This window comes from Alosa sapidissima, chromosome 20, assembly GCF_018492685.1.
Source record: "Alosa sapidissima isolate fAloSap1 chromosome 20, fAloSap1.pri, whole genome shotgun sequence".
Lineage (NCBI taxonomy): Eukaryota > Metazoa > Chordata > Actinopteri > Clupeiformes > Clupeidae > Alosa > Alosa sapidissima.
In genome coordinates this window covers 11565095-11588459 of record NC_055976.1, presented here as the reverse complement: position 1 = coordinate 11588459, position 23365 = coordinate 11565095, and the positions used below count along the sequence as shown (strand labels likewise).

The 23365-nt window shown below is 41.1% G+C and overlaps 1 protein-coding gene across 1 annotated transcript; it reads right to left on the bottom strand.

The window, feature by feature from the left end:
- Positions 1–679: 679 nt before the first annotated feature.
- On the bottom strand, positions 680–13506 carry LOC121694830 (myosin heavy chain, fast skeletal muscle-like). The gene is made up of 38 exons (XM_042075208.1): positions 13291–13506; positions 13039–13182; positions 12797–12953; positions 12668–12695; positions 12415–12532; positions 12234–12326; positions 11831–11894; positions 11648–11746; positions 11463–11566; positions 11243–11381; positions 10147–10265; positions 9839–9988; positions 9574–9744; positions 9184–9484; positions 8295–8365; positions 8122–8209; positions 7915–8032; positions 7693–7816; positions 7452–7588; positions 6187–6442; positions 5830–6072; positions 5560–5736; positions 5330–5475; positions 5139–5229; positions 4669–5058; positions 4335–4580; positions 4048–4244; positions 3757–3940; positions 3142–3307; positions 2926–3050; positions 2527–2835; positions 2146–2349; positions 1915–2040; positions 1649–1819; positions 1459–1563; positions 1285–1380; positions 841–972; positions 680–751 (listed from the first exon to the last, which is right to left on the bottom strand). The coding sequence occupies exons 1-38, from the start codon at positions 13492–13494 to the stop codon at positions 731–733; spliced, it is 5814 nt and encodes a 1937-aa protein (XP_041931142.1). The 5' UTR covers positions 13495–13506; the 3' UTR covers positions 680–730.
- Positions 13507–23365: the final 9859 nt, after the last annotated feature.

Sequence of the window (23365 nt, the reverse complement as noted above, 5' to 3'; positions counted from 1 at the left end):
TTTCCTTTGCTTTTGATGAGTTCTTTGTGTTTGAAGTGTTCGAACTTGGCAATAATCAGAGGAGGTTTTTTATTGTCTTTGGAAGTGAGACGGTGTACACGGTGGAAGGTAATCTTGTCAACTGTTTTTGGCAGTAGTTTGAGAGATGACTGCAAGAATTATTTAACTGCTTTCTCTGGGTCGTCAGGTGTATCTTTAGAAGTTGGCAGGGGAATTCCGGAAAAAATGAGGTTATCGCGCATGCTGCGGCACTGGAGGTCTAGGATTGTTTCTTTCATGATCCGATTTTCGCGGGTGAGTTGATTAACCTGGTCGGATAAGTTTGTGATATTTCCTTTGAGTTCACGGTTTTCTAATGCGAGTGTGTCGATCTGTGATTGGGAAAATTTGAGGCTGGCTTTTAAGTCCTTAATATCTGCGTGCAGATATTCCAGTATTGCAAGTTTGCTGTTTATGGATTGTAATAAACTGATCTCGATGGATGTAGAAGTAGCAGAAGTCTCTGTTGAGCCGTCACAGGGTTTTAGCCAACAGACCAGGAAATCTCGATTGATTGAATGATTTTAAATGCAAATATTGTTACAAATTGTCATTACAATTCATTCTGATTCTGAATAAAAACAATATACTCATATTTTGAAGAGACTTTTATTATGTAGGAGTTACAGAATGGCCACAGTAATCAGGATATTAATCCAAATGAATGACTGGTCAGAAGATTTCACAGGATTTACTCTGCAACCTCCTTGCCCTGAGAAAGAGAAATTGAAGAATGAAATGAAATTGAGTATGAACATATGATTGCTTATAATATGTTAAAATATGGCAAATTAGATTTACCTTTCCAGAATCACGGCTCTTTGCTCTCATCTTGTTGACCTGGGATTCAGCAATGTCAGCACGCTCCTCAGCCTCCTCCAGCTCATGCTGAACCTTCCTGAACTTAGACAGGTGGGAGTTGGATTGCTCCTCCTAATAATGAGAAAATATGTTTGAGTGCAGAGGCTTCTATTTGTGTCTATGAAGATTCATTTAAGGTCCAGGTGATGGTAGTTATTTAAAAAAGTTCACTTTGAAAACACTGGAGTGAAAGGACTAAGAGATACAAAATGTTTTGGTGTTCATCCTGTTGCATTAATTACAACTGATGATGGTGTTTGGAGGAACCGAAAAGTTGTTTATCTTTTATTATTTTTGGGACAGTGTTTTCAAATTAGACTATCATTTTTATTAATATGAAAGGCAATACATTTGACAATATAGGCAACACAAGAAACAACTTACAGCTTCCTCAGCCTGCCTCTTGTAGGCTTTGACCTTCAGCTGCAGCTTGTCAACCAGGTCTTGCAGTCTGTTGACGTTTTTCTTGTCCTCCTCAGTCTGAAAAGAAAAAAATCTGTCAATCATTGTCCTCCTTGAGATCAATGCAGTTCAATAGTGGTTAAAGAAACTTTGTACCTGGTAGGTGAGCTCCTTCACTCTCCTCTCGTATTTGCGGACTCCCTTGACAGCATCAACACCACGTCGTTGTTCATTCTCAACCTCACTTTCCAGCTCACGAACCTTTACATAAGCAAGATTTTCATTTCACAATATCTTCATTTTATTTATTACATTCTGAATATCTCACACAAATGTAATCACTTACCCTGGACTCCAGTTTCTGGAGTTGTTTCTTGCCACCCTTCATGGCCAGATTCTCCGCCTCATCCAGGCGGTGCTGCAAATCCTTCACAGTGACCTCCAGGTTCTTCTTCATCCTCTCCAGATGAGAACTGGTGTCCTGCTCTTTCTTCAGCTCCTCTGCCATCATGGCAGCCTGAATAATGGGAAATTGTGTTTTAAATCACACTAGCTAAATACAGTATTTAGCTCATAATATACAGTACTAGTTCAAAGCAAAACATTGCTTACATCAGTGATGGCTTTCTTGGCCTTGTCCTCAGCATTCCTAGCCTCCTGGACGATGTCATCAACCTCACCTTGGATCTGAATCAAGTCTGCCTCAAGCTTCTTCTTGGTGTTAATCAGACTTGTGTTCTAACATTCAGAAATAATTTCAAATATGTTACATGGTATATACAAATATTTTGAAAGAACTGCGATTAAAAAGATTTTTTTGGGGTGAGAAAAATATATCCCCACCTGAGAGTGCAGGAGGCCAACACGCTCACTGGCATCAACCAGCTCCTGTTCAGCCACTTTGCGGCCTCTCTCTGTCTGCTCCAGAGCAACTCTGAGCTCCTCAATCTCAGCCAACATCAGGGTGTTCCTGCGCTCAACCATGGCAACCTGTTCCTTCCCATCTTCTTGTCCTCTGACAGCATCATCAAGGTGCAGTTGGGCATCCTAATAAAAGAAATATGGAATGACAAAAGATGTGCTATACTACCAAGAGAGAGTTCAGACAAAATCATATACAGTATCAATGTACAGTAATATTGATTTATGGACATTGTTGAACTATTACACAAATAGTAATTATGGTAAGATAGGATCCTTGTACTGTTTTATTGCATAACTGACCTTGAGTTGACCTTGCACATTTCTCAGTTGTTTCTGGGACTCAGCAGCCTGGCGGTTAGCATGGCTCAACTGAATCTCCATCTCATTGAGGTCTCCCTCCATCTTCTTCTTGATTCTCAGGGCATCATTTCTGCTCCTGACCTCAGAGTCCAGAGTGCTCTGCATGGAGTCGGCTATCCTCTGGGCATTCCTCTTGATCTGCTCCATCTCCTCATCCTTCTCTGCAAGCTTCCTGTCAACCTCACCCTTGATCTGGTTGAGTTCAAGTTGGACACGAAGAATCTTGGACTCCTCATGCTCAAGAGTTCCCTAATAAAAAAAATCAAGAATGTTTAAATATAAACAGCATCATAATTTCTGTTTCTCACTGTGTAGGAAAGCCCTCCTGATTTTTTTTACCTCAGCCTCTTCCAGGGCTGTCTGGATCTCAGTCTTTTCAGTCTCTACAGTCTTCTTGGACTTCTCAAGCTCATGGATGCTCTTTCCAGTTTCACCAAGCTGCTCAGTCAGATCCGAAATCTCTTCTACAAATATGCAGTTATATTACAGCAAACATAGTCTGAAAGTTTAAAAATATTTTTGAGTGGGATATGTATTGGGTTGTTTTTGACTCACGTTGCAAATTCTTGCTCTCCCTCTTCAGGGTCTCAAGATGGTCAAGCGACTCCTCATAGGAGTTCTTCATCTTGAACAGCTCAGTGCTGAGAGAACGAGCCTCTTTCTGGGCACCCTCCAACTCGGCCTGACCCTCCTCGTATTTCTGCTTCCATTCTGCCAGGACCTTTTAGAAAGAGTTGTTGTTGTGAGGCTATACTTATTCACTTACATTCAGGGATGTAGTGGTACAATAAGAGGTGGGTAAACTATGAATTCTGTGATCACGGTGAGGTGGACTGCGCCATGCGGTGTCAGATTTTAAAAAAAGGTATTCAGAACATGTCTGATGATGGCGAAGGTTATTGTACAATGTTTATAACAATGCCAGTGGTATTAAATGGTTCCTAGAGTGTTGATGAGCGTACATATTGGGCATGTGGATAAAAAAGTGTGATTTTTGAATGTTAAAAGTTGCAATTGGTGAATAAACCCTTTGAGAGGTGGATAAACTCTAAAAAGAGGTGGATAAAGTCTATTTCTGACATTTCAGAGGTGGATAAACTGTACTTCCGTTTAGCCTACACTACATCCCTGCCTACATTCTACATCTGAATGATGTGTTGGAGGTATTACCTTGTCAAAGTTTCTTTGCTTCTTGTCAAGGTTGGCAGCTAGACCATTGGCTCTCTCCACATCAATCATGAGGTCCTCAACCTCACCCTGGAGTCTCTGCTTGGTCTTATCTAGAGAGGCACATTTTGAGTTGACAGCCTCAATTTGCTCCTCAGCCTCCTGGAGACGCTGGGCAAGCTTTTTTCTAAAGGAAAAAGCATCAGATTTAAGACAGAAAACATGATGATTTTTTAAAACGTTTTAGTGAACAAAATCCATATCCAAAACTGTTTTTGCATCTGTAGCACATACTTGGACTCCTCAAGCTCCTCAGTGCGCTGGATGGCATCAGTTTCGTACTTGGTCCTCCACTGAGCAACTTCGCTGTTGGCCTTGGACATGCCACGTTGAAGCTCAGCCTTTGCTTCCTGCTCCTCCTCAAACTGCTCCCTTAGAAGGTCACAGTCGTGGCGAGCCGACTGAACAGCATGAGCCAGGGCATTCTTGGCCTGTTAACAAGTAAGGGTGTTTATGAAAGCTTTTCCCCAAATGTGACTGATGTAATCCAATTTCTTCATTTCATGCTTAGGTATCAGTACCTTGACTTCCTCTTCATTCAGTCTCTTCAGCTCCTCAACTTGCTGAGTGAATGCCTGCTTGCTTCTGGTCAGCTGAGACACAAGAGCATCTTTCTCCTCAACCTGGCGGCCAAGCTCACCATTTTCAGTCTGAAGTCTTGCTCTCTGACCACTGAGGTCATTGACCTGACGGGCACCCTCATCACTCTTGGCCTTGGTTTCACTGAGTTGGTCCTCAAGGGTGCGGCACATCTTCTCCAGATTTCCCTGTTTATGAAAATACCCATTAGTAGCAAAAAGTTTATTGTAAGTTGGCTTGTTTAAAAGATAACATGAGTGTAAACATCTCATCAACCTTAGCTTTAGCAACAGCCTCCATGTTGCTGGCGAGATCATCAATTTCCATCTTGTATTCACTCTTCTCCTTCTCAAGCTTCTGCTTGACACGTTGGAGGTTGTCAATCTGCTCTCCCAGCTCAGCCACACTGTCTGCCTGCTTCTTGCGGAGAGCTGCAGCAGTGGCTTCATGCTGCAGGGTGGACTCCTCAAGGTCACGACGCAGCTTCTGGAACTCAGCCTCACGCTTCTTGTTCATCTCAATTTGAGCAGCAGTGGCACCACCAGCCTCCTCAAGCCTTTCACTGATCTCCTCAAGTTCCCTGGAGAGATCAGCTCTCTGCTTCTCAACCTTGGCTCTAGCTGCACGTTCAGACTCAATCTCTTCCTCCAGTTCCTCAATGCGGGCCTATGGAAAAAAAATATTATCTTAGTAAGACAGAAACTTGCAGAACGCTCAGAGTTTGAGTTGGTGGAGAATAATTAAACCTGAAGCTCCTTGATCTTTTTCTGCAGCTGAGCACCAAGTGACTGTTCATCTTCGATCTTACTAAGAAGTTGACTTGTTTCAAAGTCCTTCCTGATTAAAATAAGATTGGAGAAAAGGAAGAATCATTTCTAAAGTTGGCTGCATACATGGGAATAGAACAGTGATATTTTATAATAAATAATGCCTTTACTTTTTTATCTTCTCCTCTGATTGCTGCTTGTCATTCTCAAGATCCATGATGGTCTCCTGGGCCAGCTTCAGGTCACCCTCAAGCTTTCGCTTGGTTCTCTCAAGGTCCATACGGAGCTTCTTTTCTTGCTCCAGGGAACCCTCAAGCTGTCAATTTAAAGTGTGAGGTGAGTATGTGGTAAATGGTCAAAATTCAGTGTAATGTTGTCAAATGTTGATTTTTGTACTTACATCATCCACTTGCTGTTCAAGCTTAGTCTTGGATTTGGTCAGAGTGTTTACTTTGTCTTCCTCTGCTTGAAGATCATCAAGAGTCTGCTGGTGGGCCTCTTGGAGGGCTTTCTTCTCCTTTGTCAGCTTAGCAATGGACTCATCCTGAGAGGCCATCTCTTCAGTTAGGTTCTTGACCTGCACATAGAAAGTTTTACATCAGTGAAAAGTGTAAATAAGATGCTTCATTTTCCGACAGACTACATTGATTGGCCCTTTATAAATCCCAACCTTGTTCTCGGTGGCATGTTTTTCCTTCTCCACTTTGGCTAGCGTCAGCTCCAGATCATCAATATCCTTCTTGAGCTCAGAGCACTCATCCTCCAGTTTCCTTTTCTTAGCAGTCAGCTCAGCATTGATTTCCTCTTCATCCTCCAGTCTCTCGGTTGTCTCTTTGAGCTTGGCCTCGAGCTGGATCTTACTTTTGATAAGACCCTCACACCTCTCCTCAGCATCATTGAGACCCTCATTTCCCTATTGAAAATTAAAGATGGGAGCATGACAATATATAATTTGTATTGAAAACACAATGCTGAGACTGGGTAGTGGTATGATTGTGAATATTGAAATGGTACAATATACACTTACAGATGACACTTGCAACGCCAGGTCATTCCTCTCTTGCACCAGAGACACCATCTTCTCCTCAAGCTCCTTCTTCCTGGCTGTTGCCTTTGCACACTCCTCTTTGAGTTTCCCAAAGTTCTCCTTCATGTCGGCCAGCTCCTTCTCAGTTTCAGCACTTTTCAGCAAAGGCTTGATCTTGTAGTAAACCTTCATCCATGGCCAGGTCTTGACATTCATGAATGAGCGTATATTGTACTGGATGGTGTAGACAGCCTCCCTACACAAGAAGGGTGGTGAAATGTATCCTTAAATATAGGTTGTAGAATGACTGTATAATTACATGAATTGTGTAGAAAGAAGGGATGCATCCATATCAAAATCGTATATGATCATTTACTACCAGATCACCGATCTCCTTCGCAGTTCTACCTTTTTTGGCTATGTTTCAGTCTGACTCCGTTTGTCTATGAACTAAGACACCAATAGCCTACTTTAGACAGAAAGTAGCCTAATGGTGCATTCATAAATGAGTTTAGTCATTCGGTTGATACATAAAACATCTCCATGAATTCAAACTCTCGTTTGGAGGCACTGCATAAAGTGTGTGTGTGTAGCCTGTACATGTCTTGTACTGTTAAATTTAACTATTGTATTGTTGTTATTTGTAGGTGGCTTTGGACAAAAGCGTCTGTTAAATACCATAACCATACCATAATGAAAATGGACAGATCCCGTCATCAGCTCAACTCTTATAACAGGTCTAATCAAATATAGACCGGAGGAGGCGCAGATGAAAAAATAGCATGAGAAACACTTGACACTTGAAACTCTTGTATTCATACTTTATATTGTCTCGCCAACACCGGCATCTACCATTTTTGCTGTAGGCCTAGATCTGTACAGACAACCGACGAGCAAAGCGCAAAGGATATTAGGCACGAATAGGATGATGGTCTCTGTATTTTTAATTTTCCCTTCACTCTGCTCCATGGCAGCTGAAACTAAACCGTTTTTTTGCCCAGAAGACCTATTGCTTGATACCAAACCTATGGTTTGATACCATCACATGTCCATGATGATATCGAGAAACTTTTGTTATTGTGATATCGTGAAATTGACAATATCGTTACATCCCTAGTAGAAAGTGTATTAGGATCTTCTCAGACATATTTTTGAGAAATACATTTCATGTAGGGATAACGAGGCACACTTTACAATTAATAGGCCTACTACTCATACTATAGCAGTCTTTTAGACTTCTGGGTTCCTTTGATATACAAATTTACCTCCTTTCCATCATCTTTGAAAACTCCCTCCTCATCAGGTATGCACGGCAGAGAGCCTGAGTCATTGTGACCAGGGAAGCCAGTTTCTCATCTCGCATCTCCTCAAGGTCACCCAGCAGACCAGCTTTGAAGAACACCTGAGGGATGAATGAAAATATAAGCATCTATCTGACACAGAAAAAGCTGTGCTCTAGTTTGTACTCATGAGATACAGATAATAGATTGCATGAAACCTATCTACCTTTGTGTGTCCAAACATGTATTGCGTGTGATCAACATCAATGGATCCCAAGAGCTTCTCAGCAGCCTTCTTGTTATCAATGAACTGGCCGTCAGGAATGACACTGGCATTTAGCACTTTGTATCTGGACAGAATAAATAAATGTCCATATAGAGCATTACTTTTTCTTTTCTACATGCAGTATTGAATAAGTGTAATACTTCATTGGCTTTCTCAGTTCACCTCTGCTTGAAGTCACCATAGAGGATTCTGCTTGGGAAACCCTTTCTGCAGATTCTGATACCCTCCAGCACACCATTGCACCTGAGCTGGTGGATGACCAGGAAGTTCTGCATATAACCTGTCAAATACATGTCATAAGATCTTCTATTCTCAATGTAATTACATAAATAATTCACACATCTTTATTGACTACCATACGTCCTTCACCTGGTTTCTTAATTTCATTTGGAATCAGACAACGCACAAAGTGGGGATGGGTGCTCCTCAAGTTGGTCATCAGTTTGCCCAAGTTCTCCTGTTGAGATAGCAAAGCTATTAAAACATCCCCTCACCTTTCTTTAGGATGATTGATGTGTTTGTTATTTGTTTAATATACATACCCTGAACTGTGATGACACTGTTTGCATGGAGCCACCCTTCTTCTTACCACCCTTCTTAGCGCCACCAGTCTCTGTTGACATACAAACAAGTGAAAAATGTGACTCTTGAGTTTACATGCACAGAAAGCTTATAGACTGGATATAGAGCTCAACATTCCCGCCCACCGCTGATTCTGGAATAAAGAATTCAATACAACTTATCAATTGACAACTGGAGTATAAGCCATAAAATCATAACTGTCCATGGTAGACTTAAAACCAGCAGTGACATGTCTAAGCGATTGTACATGCTCATATAGACATTAACATTTCATGGGGCATCAACCTTGTTTTGAGAAAGAAAAAAAAATATTCGCCATTTAACAGAAAAGTACTACACTACCCAAAATCCTAACATGTAAAAGCCTGTAAAAGCAGAGCCTTTGATTGGTAGAGATCACTGTTGCCATGGAAATGTTTATGCCACATGTCAGCTTGTTACTTGCTGGAATCAAGATGGATACTAAGACTGTCAGAACCAATGTGTGGCTGTCCGATGAAAACTGTTAAAAAGAAGCATGTTAAACTATCGTTAGGCTGCAAATGTTCGAATGTGTCAGTTCGAAAAAAGACTTATGGGATGATAGTTCCTTCCCTCTGAAATGTAAATATGTACAGAGTCTTGTACCTTTGCCTTTTTTTTTTTTTTTGATTTTTTTTTTTTTTTTTGCCCAACATGAGCCACATTATAGCTTTATAATTTATTATAAAGTCAGGGTTTAAAACTTTTTATATATGGATTATTCCAGATGTCAATTGGAGAATGGGAAACCAAACTCTCTCGGAGGAGTGGTGGGACTGTTGAGCTCTATTCCTGTGTTAGCTTTTACTTTATATAACTTTTTGTTACCCTCAACAACAGGTGGGTACAGGACAGGCAGGAGTTTAACTCCCGACTTCTGGTACAGCTGTATAACAGAATCGTTCAGTGGATCCTTGTTCTTGTCCAGCCACCCAGTAACATTGTAGTCCACAGTGCCGGCATAGTGCACCAGGGAGAAGTGGGCCTCAGCCTTGCCTTTGGCAGGCTTGGGCTTCTCAAAGGCCTTATTTTTGCCAAGATGCTGATCATACAGCTTGTTCTTGAAAGTGGTGTCAGAGGCCTTGGGGAACATGCACTCCTCTTCAAGGATGGCAAAGATTCCCATAGGCTGTTGGAAAAATGAGCTTAGTTTTAAAAGTGGCTATTATAAAACAATACAAATCTAGCACTTGGCTCATTTGACTGATTAAAACTGACCTTCTCAATGAGCTCAATGCAAGCGGCTAAGTCCATGCCGAAGTCAATGAAATCCCATACAATGCCATCTTTCTTGTACTCCTCTTGCTCCAGAACGAACATGGTGTGGTTGAAGAACTGTTGCAGTTTCTCATTGGTGAAGTTGATGCATAGCTGTTCCATGCTGTTGTACTGTGATTGAAAAACAGTTTGTAATATTAATGTTCCCTACTGAGATTATACTACATTGTGGTGTGAGTGAAAAATGGTGTTAACTTATGCTTACATCAAAAATCTCAAAGCCAGCAATATCCAGCACACCGATATAGAACTGCCTTGGCTGTTTAGTGTCCAACATCTGGTTTATACGAATGACCATCCACAAGAACATCCTCTCATAGATGGACTTGGACAAGGCCGAAACTGAGTTGTTGACCTGAAACAGAATATAGCAGGGGTCATCCTATGCTCAGAGACCAAAAAGTAAAATGCTTATAAGGACAAAAGCAGGTCATTTTACTACTAGTAATTCTGTCCAAATACTGCAATGTGGATTGTGATCTTAAGTAAACTTTTTAGTGACTAAAATAATACCTGTGGCACAGTCTGACCCTTGGTGACATACTCATTTCCGACTTTCACTCTTGGGTAGCATAAAGCCTTCAGCATGTCAGCGGAGTTCAGGCCCAAGAGGTAACAGATTTTGTCAGCAGCTAAAAAATGTGCAACAGTGAAGCATTTTGGTGAAATGTATAGCGACCAATTTCATACTCCACACTCCAAACAAATTTGGGACAACATATGAAACAAGTTTGTCCACCTCAGTCTCCTCTCCCTAGATATTTGCACCCCTGTGATTTATTCTGGCATATTGATCACACAATGTAATAATAATAATAAAAAAACAAGCAACATGTTTTTTTTGTTGTTACGTAACAGGGTGTGAATAGCTCAGCTGTGTATTAGACACTCTGAATAAGGCATGCTGTTTGTATTGTTAGAAGTGGATGCTATTCATACCCTGGTGTATATAGTACTGTATGCTATTTACACCCTGGTGCATGAACTAGCTAATTATTGCAATCAAAACTTCCGTTTGAGAACCGATTTCTTGTTCAAATTGCGCGCCTTCTCTCCTGAGACGTTGATACACATGCACACTCACTCTGCCAAAATGCATCACACGGGAAACGAACCCTGGTCTCCCACATGTTAGCCCACATCTGTGACCACTGCACTATCCTTTTCAACATGTAAATGGTGATTGCGGGTAAACTTATAGTTTATAGGCCTGAACGTCATATTCACAAGATTTCTGTTAACTAACAAACTGACGGTTGTATGTGACAAGAGTATGAAAATAAAACACAACTTTTTGCAATCTTAAACTTAATGCAATCTTAAACTTAATCTGAACAGATATTAGTGCCGAAACCTTTCAGAATTCTTCACTTTCTGCAAAAGAATGTCCGCCATGTTTTTTGTGCACGTGAGCAATGTCTTTTTGTTGTTATGTCACCGGTGTGAATAGCTCAGCTGTGTGGCCAAGGCTATTCGTACCAGGGGTGTAAATAGACACTCCATAACTTTAATTTAATATAAAAAAATTATCTCAATAACTTAAACTTATACTCAAGTACCTTGTAGTTATTACTAGAACTGACTGATTTAGTAGAGTGTTGTAACCTACTCTCAGTGCCATCAGGCTCAGCCTGCTCTTCTCGCTGCTTCTGCTTGAATTTCATGTTGCCATGATGAAGCACAGCACCAGTCAGCTTGTAAATGGTGACTTTCTCCTCTGCATTGAAACCCAGGATGTCAATGGCATCCTAGAATGATAAATTGTTTGATTATTTTAAAACTATCTTCAAGAAACTGAAGAGGGGAAAACCCATTATTTGAAGACTTACATCTGTGGCATCCAACTCCTCTTTGTCATCAATGCTCGCCACAGTGATCTGACCCTGACTGCACATTGGGAAGTCATAGGGGTTGGATGTGATGAGGGACATTTCTGTCGGGATTAAAAAAAATAATTTACAAATTCAGAATTACATTTATTGATTGAACGTTTGGTGAAAACCAAAAACCGTACCTATAATTTCAGGCTTGTGGTTGGTCATCATCTGGAAGAAGATGTGGTAGCCTCTCTCATCAGGAAGCTGGAATGTCACTCTAGACTTCTCCAGCAGGTCTTTTTACGCAGGGAAGGATGTATTGTCAATTGATACATTTAAGGCAATAAAAGAACATTTCTACTTGGAACAATTATACTTACAAGTCTCAATATCAGCACTAGCCAGTTTTCCAGATGTGGCAAAGTGAATTCTGATGAATTTTCCCTGTTTGAGATTACATTTTGACATAACATGTATTCATTTAGCTCATGCTTTTAACCAAAGCAGGTTACACATGAGGAAAATACTCAAGTATTCAATAAATATTCAGTAATAGACCTAAGAGTAACAATAAATACTGCCTTTACTAATAAAAAAAAGCAAAAGATGATAGTGTAGAGGTTTAAGTAGACATTGGAGGATGTTTTGAAAAAGATATATTAATAGATATAAAACAAAGTGCATGATAAGTTTGAGTTAAAACAAAAACCCTAAAAAGTTGATTCTATCTAAAAACAAAACAACAAAAAACATGTAAGAGATTAGATGATAAACTAAACTTACAAAACGTGAAGAGTTGTCATTCCTCACTGTCTTGGCATTACCATAAGACTCCAGCAATGGGTTGGCGGCAATAATCTGGTCTTCAAGAGAGCCCTGCAAGTCAATACATATATCGTCATTGAAGTTAATGTCTGTGTTGCTATGTGAATATTAGCCTATTAATATGCAAGTGGTCCTGTACCTTAATTTTTCCGCTGCTGCCGGATGATGCATCTTTCTTCCCACCAGCCACTGCAATTGTTGCAAAGTACTGGATGACACGCTTGGTGTTTACAGTCTTGCCAGCACCAGATTCTCCGCTGTATTAAACAGAAGATATTGCAATTTTTTATATCATAATTACAAAGTGTACCAGTACACAGTACATAGAAGATGATGTAAAGGTTTAGCCTTTTAATAATGTAAAAAGTTTTAAGGGATGCATGGACACTTACGTGATCAGGACAGACTGATTCTCTCTGTCTGTGGGGAAAAATAGAGATTGACATGAATGGTTCATTTTACATAAATGAATCAAATATATAATGTATTATTTAGTGATGGATTTAAAACTGAAAGCATACCTTGGAGCATGAACTGAAATGCATTGTCAGAGACAGAGAAGATGTGGGGCGGGGCCTCCACACGCTTCTTGCCTCTGTAGGCATCCACCACTTCTTGGTCGTATACTGGGAGCCACTTGTAGGGGTTCACAGTGACACAGAAAAGTCCAGAGTAGGTCTAGAATGAAGAAATGAATAAAAGAGTTTTTTAGCTTTTTAAATTCATTTTATTTTCTTAATTTATTTAAAAGTGTAAGGCTTACGTAGATCATCCATGCTGCATAACGCTCTTTGAGGTTATACAGGACAGACGCTTCATTGAGGTGGGTCATCATGGCCATGTCCTCAATTTTGTCATATTTGGGAGGATTCAAGGGGAAGACTTCGTCATCCTTCACTGTCTTTTCCTAAAACCAATGTAGAAAACAGCTTTATCAAAGAGATGTATTCAAGAAACTTTCTTTGAAAATGACATTTTTACATCAGAGCAATTTCAACAGCCTTGCTTAAAGTACCTCCTTGGTTTCAACCGTTTCAACAACGACTTTGCCGCCTTCCTTCTTTTTAATTGTACCCTTGACGTACAACTCCTCTTTATCAACCACAAAGCAAGCAGTCTTTGCATCAAAGGGCCTGGTTTGGGCCTCAAGTCTCTCCCTCTCGGGCTTACGAAGGTAGATGGCAGCTTTGCCATACGTGGCCATATCACCGTCCCCCATGGTTGCTGGTTACTGCATTAATCATAAACATGAAGAGCAGACAGTTTCAACATAAAATGCTTTGCACAATCAGACATGTACAGATACGGTACTGTAAATAAAGTGGTCATTAGGGGACATGTAGGGATCTTATCAAAAGGGGACACAAACTGCGCAATGCATTAAAAAGTAAAATACAACACAGTATTTTGATAATAATAATGGAACCAATTTATGTACTGCATCATTGTCCTGAAATGTAATCTCATCCCCATCATACACATTGAATATACAAACATATCCAGATATCAATGAATTAGGCGGGGATCACATTAACCAGTGGCAAGCGGCAGGTTTCTTTTTGTTCTCTATGTTTCGGCAGCGGAACGGTGGCAAAGCTGGCGTAACGATAGCGCTGAACTAGCTGAGCGTTGAACTTGGTTCAACTTTCAAAGCGCAACACGAGCGTATTCAATTGACAAACCGTTTGTGTTGCATAGGAACAAGTTAAAACAGGGGGCAGCCGTGGCCCACTGGTTAGCACTCTGGACTTGTAACCGGAGGGTTGCCGGTTCGAGCCCCGACCAGTGGGCTGCGGCTGAAGTGCCCTTGAGCAAGGCACCTAACCCCTCACTGCTCCCCGAGTGCCACCATTTTAGCAGGCAGCTCACTGCGCCGGGATTAGTGTGTCCTTCACCTCACTGTGTGCTGTTTGTGTTTCACTAATTCACCGATTGGGTTAAATGCAGAGACCAAATTTCCCTCACGGGATCAAAAAAGTATATATACTTATACTTATACTTAAAACTTATTATGGTCTGAGCGTTGCGTTACGTTTGCCGCTGCCGCTTGCCACTGGCTGATGTGATCCCCGCCTTATGGTGGAGGGTGGGGATGTTTAAGCTTCCATTTAAGACCTGTGAAGTCCTTAGAATTATAACCAGTGACATTGGGTAATTAATGGTGTAGGCATATTGGACACAATCTGCATAGCTTGAATATTTCTATACAAATAAGACCTGTGTTGTAGCAATAATCAGTAAATGCCCTCAAAAGATTTACTTTACTAGAATGCAAGTATCTTGTTTTAATCATTTAGCTGTTCAGATAAATCAGATGTACTGTAAATCAGATGTGCCTTACCTTTTCCTCCCAAAAGAAGATGAAATTTCCACAGTTGTTATGAGTATCTAAAAATGATAAAAACATAGAAAGACAAGTATTTTAGTGTATCAATACATTTAATGTAGTAATCTTAAGTTTATTAATTACATGCTTTAGAGATGCAGTTTGTCATAACACATTCTCTAATAGGAGCCACCTCCTATCTGCCTGTCTGTGAAAGCAAGGAAAGACTTACTGTGCACTGGACCCCCACCTTTTGCAGCCCTCCCTGCAGGTCCTTATATTGGCCGTATTCTGTCAACTAAGCAGAGCTCTAATAAGGCAAGGTGTGTTTGAATCTATTTAAACATCACCTCAACCTCACTGAGACATACTGTACAACAGCAGACTAGATGGTTTACCTCAAATTAAGGGGCCATAATTAAAATATGTTGTTTTTTATTAATCACTTTGTGGAATTGTTTTTTGTGTATTTCAACTGATTAATTTATGGGATACATTACGATTTGACATCTGGAGATACATTAGGATTTGATATCTGGAGATGCTCATTATGGTCAAACCTGTGACTATTTTTAACTGAGCAGAAAACAAAACTGCAAAAAGAAGTTAAATGAATTGGCACATTGAGTAATGTTGTCTATGAATATGTTTTCACTATGAACATAGTATCAAATGCAATTGTTATCATATATCATAATTAAAGTGTATTGTCTGCCCCATGAGTCTGTTTGTCTATGTCAGGGGTTCCCAACCTTTTTTGGCAGGTTTCCCTATTCCCTGTAACAAAACGTTGGTGACCCCAATCATGTTTGGCTAACTTTGTGAGTCTGGTTGTTTTGCTACTTTTTTAGAAACGTAGATCAAACATGATTATGTCAATCAAACATCTCATTCAGGCTGTTTGTTTTAACATAGTCATTTTGTAATGAAGGATCAGATTAGTTACTTAACTTGGATATCATGGGGTTTTAATATATTTTTTAATTTAACCCTTGTAAGGTGCTAATGTTTTTGTTACTCAGCCCTTGTTCAAGGGTCTGGTGGACCCACCACATTGTAATGTTTTTAATCAATACAGCCATAACAATTTATCTAAAAATACTTATCAGGTGTTTACTTTAGCTCAATTACCAATGACATACATTTAGACATCATTCATGGTTAATATCTGCCATTTACCCCTGTGAGACATCATATCCCATCAGCGTGTTTCCCAATGTAATTAATATGTCCTATTAATGTACTGTATTCTATTTATGCCCACCATGCATACATAGCATGTGTCACTAGTTTTGTTTTGGCAGTGAGTGAAGCAGCAGCATTTTAGGGCAACATTCCAAAAGTGAAGAGCACAGCAGTTTTACTACTGGTGTTCAGTGACAGATTTCTTGTACACTCTCTGCCTGGACACACTGCACTACCAAATGTGCAAAATGGACATCACTGTGAAGAAATTGAAGCTTAATGTAGGTATCACAAGTGAAGCAATAATTTCCTCTGTATTCTTCTTTAACCTTCTGACACTATTTATTTATTTATTACATTATGTGGTAGAAACATGGACTCATACAAAGAAGCATGTTCATCTTTTACATTTTTTTTTTTTTTATGAAAAATGGTGTGTCCAAAATTATTCATACTTTTTTTTAAATAATCAAGGGAATCATCTTTATTTGCCATCACAGCTTTCAAAATGGTTCTCATAATACCTACCAAGCCTCTCCATTTCTCCACGATGATTGTACACCACACCTTCTTAGCAGCAATCCGAGTTCTGAGGAAGGAACGATTCTTGACTCGGGCCTTGTGCTCACTTTTTTATGAATTCAGGTCTTGACTCTAAAATATTGATATTATTTATTGTTCACCATTTGTTTCCTACTTTGGCTAGATAGATAGATAGATAGATAGATAGATAGATAGATAGATAGATAGATGGCTGATCTTTAATGCAATATCTACCCAAGTCTACAGATGCCCAGCAACCATTCACCCAATGATCCAATGGCACATTCTGTTTACTAATCTGATATAATTTTAAAAGGCTAACTGAAAATATTGGAGAAGCCTTTTAGAATGCCTTTATTGTCATTGCACATAGTGACAACGAAATTCAATTGCACTTCCCCTAGTGGTGACACATAACAAGACACATGAAACATGGAACATGAACTACACCTAAGACAAAAGACAGCAAGACAATATATGCACAGTAATAAATAAATAAGTAGCTAAAATAGACAGTCCAAAGGGTGCAGTGCCGTCAATTGTTCAGGTGTTTAATGGCACTTGGGTAAAAACTCTTGTTGATGGAGCACCAGGTGGCGAGTTTTTGTATTTCATCCCTGTAGGCGGACTCCTCATTGTTGTGAATGAGTCCAACAACCGTAGTGTCATCTGCAAACTTGATGTTACGGTCATGAACTGGGGTGCAGTCGTGAGTGTATAGGGTGTAGAGAAGGGGACTTAACACACAGCCCTGGGGTGCTCCAGTACTGAGTATGAGAACGGAGGAAAGTTGTGAGCCCAGGCAAACTGACTGGGGGTGATCTGTTAAAAAGTTCTAAATCCAACTGCAGATGCCGGTATTGATGCCAAGGCCATGTAGCTTGGACACCAGTCTTGCAGGGATAATGCAGTTGAATGCAGAACTGAAGTCAACAAACAACAGCCTTGCGTAGGCACCAGAATGTTCAAGGCGAGTTAGCACACTGTGCAGGTCTGTGTTTATAGCATCCGCGGCCTTGTAGGCAAACTGGTGCTGATCCAGTATGGGGGGGAGGGAATCTTTTATGTGGTGTAGCAGTAGTCTTTCAAAGCATTTCATGATGGTAGAGGTAACGCCACTGGTCAGTAGCCATTGAGGCTAGTCGCCCCTGGCTTTTTCGGGATCGGCACAATGGTGGCAGATTTGAGGCACTTGGGGATGGAGCAGGTAGACAGAGAGAGGTTGAAGATGTGGGTGAAAACCTCAGCCAGCTGGTCGGCACAGTCCTTCAGCACTCTCCCTGAGATCCCGTCAGGGCCGGCAGCCTTCCTGGGGTTCACGCTGCGAAAAGCTCTCCTGACCTCTGTGTTTACAGAAAAAGCTTGAGCATCTGTAGGCATGAGTGTTGATATTGTTGCTGGTGTTGGCTCAGTCCTGGTTTCATTCACCTCAAAGCGTGCAAAGAAGAGATTGAGCTCCTCGACCAGATTGCAGCTGGCACTTGGGCTTCGGTCTTTTGAGCCCTTGAAGTTCGTGAGATGTTGGATTCCCTGCCAGACACGTCTGGGATCCCCCGCATTGAAGTGCCCCTCTATCCTTCTCCTATAGGCCGCCTTAGCCTCCTTTATTCCTGTCTTCAGGTTGGATCTGGTGGTGCTATAAAGTTGGATCTTGCAATTACGTAAGCACATCATGTAATAGATAGATATATACTTTATTGATCCCCAAGGGGAAATTTAAGGTCCCAGTAGCAGACATCACACACAATACATATGTCACGGGGTGAGCAGACAGGAAAAGTGTCTTTTCCCCCTTTTTAAACATTAAATATTCTATTAATCTTTTTTTTTTACTTTTTATTTGTTTTGTTGTCTGTCTTGTAGCTATGTCTAGGTGTCACGGGTACCCTGGCGACTATGCCGCTCGTCCTGCATTTTTTGTATTTGTTATTTTTTTAAATGTAGTTGTCATGTCTTGATGTCATGGGCACGCTGGCGACTACGCCGCTCCATCCAGCATCTTTTGTCTTGTTGTTATGTGTCTTGTTTGTGGAGCGCTTTGGGTTGCACTCTGTGCATGTTAAATGCGCTTTAAAAATAAAACTGACTCGACTTGACTTGAATAAAGTCTGGAAGACAGGGTCCTCGCAGGGCTTAATTCGCCTTTGGTCAAATCTATCTTGCTGAATTGTTGTATATAACAATGCTTATTTCTACTGATTGCTGGGGGGGGGATAATAATAAATGCTACTAAAGATGCCGCTGGTCCAGTGTGCTCACAATGGGAGCTTGTATGTCATGCCCTATACGCTGCAAATTAAATAGCCCACAACAGGCACTCTCCCTCACGCTACACTGTTGAGTTTTAAAAGCGAAACTGATGCCAGAACCGGTCTGGGTTTGCTGAAGTAGCCTAGGCTACAGGTTGCATTTATTACAGAAAATCAAGCAACATAGCAAGTCAGCCTGATCTCAAAACAAGTGTAGTACATAATGCGTACAAAATGTCAGTGCACATTAATTCGAGGAGGATTCTGGTGATTTTTGGATTTTGGTTGAATTTTCACTGCCCCAATCTCAGCTATAGTCAACGGGCGATTTATTATTTAGAAAATTGCATTGGTAATTTCAGTCTGGGATTTACATGATCCATTATAGGCTATATTTTTCTATTATTATCATTATCTAAATCTGAAATATACATATTGTAACAAACCGAGCCTAGCTGGTTCAGAACTGAACTCCCATAATGCTGTGCAATGTGTGTATACATGTTGGTATTTGATTACCTGCATTGTTGGTTGTGTTGATGCATTGTCGTGACAGTGGTGGCTGTGTGCTATTTGCTAGAGTGGTTGGTACCAGGGTCAACCAGTGTGTGCTGTCAGCACAGCCTGAAGCAAATGTGCATTACTGGGGCATAAGCACCGCAGCTGGCCCGGCATGGGGTGTTCATGTGTTTGAGTGTGTTGAACCAATAAATCGATTCTGCGATAAACATTGTGGTTTGTTACACTGGTGTCAGAAGTGGGATGTCGACCCCCACTAGACGGGAGGAGAAGGCTGCACCCGAAGCCCTGGCGATGATGAGTCTCCTTCCAAGACGGCTCTCTGACAGCGCGCTCGCCCATGGCCACCTGCTGGGCCCAGCAGACGGAGCCAACCTGAAATGAAGAAGCCCGCCCTCGGCCACAGGAAAAGGAGATCTGGGCTGATGGCAGCATCCCGCCACTGTAAATCGCTCTACTCGGGAGCGATGGAAACCGGCCTGCCCCCAGTGTGACAGCGGCAGAATGGCACCCCAGCGTCATACCTGGTGCAGACCTGGAAGCATGTTGGCCTTGACACCTCAGTCCTTGCTTTCATTTACAGCTATGTTGTGGAGCGCATCCTCACATCCTATGGTCTACTGCAGCGGGTAGGTACAGAGGACGATTGGCATGTATTTTACATCTACTTTTGCTATGGTAGATATGGTTGTTGCTATGCTAAATAAAGTGGTTGCTATGCTGGTTGCTAGGGTAATCATGTTGGCTGCTATGGTGGTTGTTAGGTTGTTAATCATTTTTAATTAATAGTTTAAAAAGTATAAAAGTTACAAAGAGGAAAAATACAAAGCACACATGTCCTAAGTAAGACCTACGCAACGCAGTTTGAATGAAGTTAAGCGGTTAAAGCTGCAAAAACGCGTTACAAAAAGAAGAACTAAATGTACCGCAGAGCGGTACAAAATATGACCGCCACTCAGTCCAGCACATTTTTTCCACAAAAATAAGTCACGCTTGTCAAATTCATGTGTTCATTTCCTACTTTGTTCCTTTTTTGTGTGTTTGTAATTGAGTGTGTGCAGAGTGAGTGGTTGTTTTTGTGTATATGTGTTTTGTGTGTGTTTTTTTGTGTGCGTGTATTTGTGTATGTAGGTGTGTTTGTATGGGTGTGTGTGTGTGTGTGTGTGTATATGTGTTTGTGTGCATGTGCGTGTTTGTGCGTATCGTGTGTGTGCATGTATGTGTGTGCATGTGTAATGTGTGTGTGTCTTTATGTATGTGTACATAAAGCAAATCAGGGAACCACCTACTCTTTGCAAAAATTGCCATGGGATCTTTAACTACCATGGTGAGTTTTCCACGGGATTGTTGTCTTCGGTTGCTGCCAATGTTTTCCATTTCCCTGTTTTGTCATTAGATTTTACCGATACGATAATGGGTGAACTGTCTGTTTTAGTATGGAATGCTGGCGGTTTAAATGCACCGCATAAGCGGGCTAGTGTGTTGTCACTGCTCCGCCGTAGGAAAATTGACATCGCCCTTCTACAGGAAACACATTTGTTAAGCCATGATTCTAAGCGCCTGGCAAATAAATTCTACCATGTCATTGCGTCTTCATCAGTCAATGCGAAAACTAGGGGAGTGGCAGTAGTAGCTAGACGTAATCTTCCGATTAAGGTGCTGGACGTCAGGGCAGACACTGTAGGCAGAATGGCAATTGTCAAAGCAGAGCTTTATGGACTGAAAGTCGCTTTTGTCTCGGTTTATGCTCCGAACAAACACGAGAAAGATTTTTATGATAGTTCAACGCGTCATATGCTAGAACTGACGGAGTATTCAATAGTAGTCGGTGCTGACATGAATGCTGTGTGGGATGTTGCTCTGGATCGCTCCCATCCAAGAGCCTCAAGGGATCAAGAGTTGGCCACTGCTGCTCTACGATCTTGGGCACAGAGCCTAGGTCTTGTAGATGTTTGGCGATCAATGAATCCGACCCTTAAAGATTATTCTTTCTTCTCTCATAGGCACAAATCATTTTCTAGAATAGATTTTCTTTTTTCATCCCCCCGTCTTTTTCAGAGGATTGATGCAACTATGTTGCTTCCCATTGCTCTGTCAGACCACAAAGGTGTCTTCTGTCGCGCTACTCTGAAACGCTTGTCCAAACGCGCCACTAGGTGGCGTTTTAACACTTCGTTACTAAAGAATGAGGAGTTTAAAGCACAATTTCTGTCTGGGTTGGACGAGTTCCTTTCTTTTAATGTGGGCTCAGTAGATGACTCTAGGGTATTATGGGATCCTTGTGTAAAACAAAATCTGCCAAATTACAAACCCTTGAAGCGGAATTTTCTAGACTGGATTTTCTTTTGCAAAGTAATTACTCTTTAGACATAGAGACTAAACGTGATCTTGTCATAAAAGAAATTATTTTTTTGAAACATTTTGAAACAGCAATCCGGATTTCTATTGCACAGAACTAGGCAAAGGTACTATTTTCATGCATCCAGACCCAGTCATTTACTGGCTATCCATTAGATCTGCAGATGGACTTGTAAGGATCCTAATTACCAGGCTGATGATAATCTTTTCAGTCATATATTGACTCTTGATCAACTACTAAGTGTGGGCCTATTGTGGGCCTACTGTCACATGTCCACAGGAGCAGTTAACTATAGGGACAGGAAATGTAATCAAATGTATACCTTGTCATGTCTTGATTGATTCACTCTCACTACAACAATGGTCTCAAGTCTCATCAAAGTACTCTCAAATCAGATGACCTCCAACCATGTGATCCCAAATCAATGTAACCAACCACAAACTAGGTAGCCTACCGTATTTAAGTGAGGTTCACAGAGCATTCTAGGAGCCATTCTGTAGTCAGAATCTCCCGCACCACTAAGGTGTGTAGTCATCATCCTCTGAGCTGGTATGTTCATTCTCTGATTGCTTCATATGGTTTCCTAAATGTTCCTTTAACCTGTTTTCGTGACTTTCACATTATTCATTTAGATGTACCTTCTATAATGTATTGGATGAATAGCTTGTGTCTGACAAATAAATTGTTATGCTTTGACCCGCATAGTTTTCTAGAGTTTCTTTAGATATCCCTCAAGTTGAAGATGGGCCAGGAGGAACGGCTAGGATTAGTCTCCAGGGCCGTGGGGGCTAAATCAGTGAAAGTGTAGGCATGCTACCAGGAGAACTGGCCATCGTATTGTACTGTGGTGGGTCACTGATTTTATTAGTAGTCTGGAATTAGACAGCTAACCTTAGCACACCCTGAACCCTCTGTAGCTTCGGTAAGGTGTTCTGTCCAGATGAGCATAGTGGTCCAGGCCAGCACTATAGCCTCTGACCGACTTTCACACTAGGATCATTACTCAAGTGAAGGCGCCTCCCGAATTAATCGGCCGAGGAGGGCCTCGCACACTATTCTTGGGGAAGATGCGTCTAATTAAATAGCTAGAAGGCATTCTTGTAACAGCATTGTGGGTAGGCCCACATCGGCCTACTATGGATAGTAATATTACGTTGACCGAAACTTCTCCATATCTAGCGGGGTCAGAATCATTAGGTTAACAGGGGTTCTATAATCAATTGTTTTTTCCAACAGCGCGCGGACAGCTTCACGATTTCCTTCGACCACTCCCAGTTCCCTCATTGGTCCTGACGAGTGACGTCTTACAGACTTATTACAACAGAACCCAAACAGATTAATGTAACTTTTAGAGATTTCTATTCTACTTTATATCAGTCTGAGGGGCAACTAGATGAAAATGGATCTCAGAACTACCTTAAACAGCTAGATTTACTATCTTTGTCAGCAGAAGATTCTTTGAGCCTTGACAACCCTTTAATATTAGAAGAGCTGGAAAGGGCAGCATTGTCTATGCAATCTAACAAATCCCCTGGGTTGGATGGAGTACCTCCAGAGTTTTATGTTACATTTTGGGAAAAATTAGGTCCTCTACTTTTAGATATGATCATGGCATCAATTGAGAATGGTGGTTTTTCAAGGGATGTTAATACAGCTCTTATGTCACTTCTCTTAAAGAAAGGAAAAGACCCCACAGACTGTGCTAGCTACAGACCTCTGAGTCTACTAAACGCAGACCTAAAAATCTATGCTAAGCTACTTGCACGGCGTATTGAAAAGTTTATGCCACTTCTGGTTCATTGCGATCAGACTGGTTTTATTAAGTCCAGACTTGCCTCTGATAATGTTAGGCGACTTCTTCACGTTATTGATGCTGCGACAGATGTAAAAGTTCCACTAGGTGTACTGT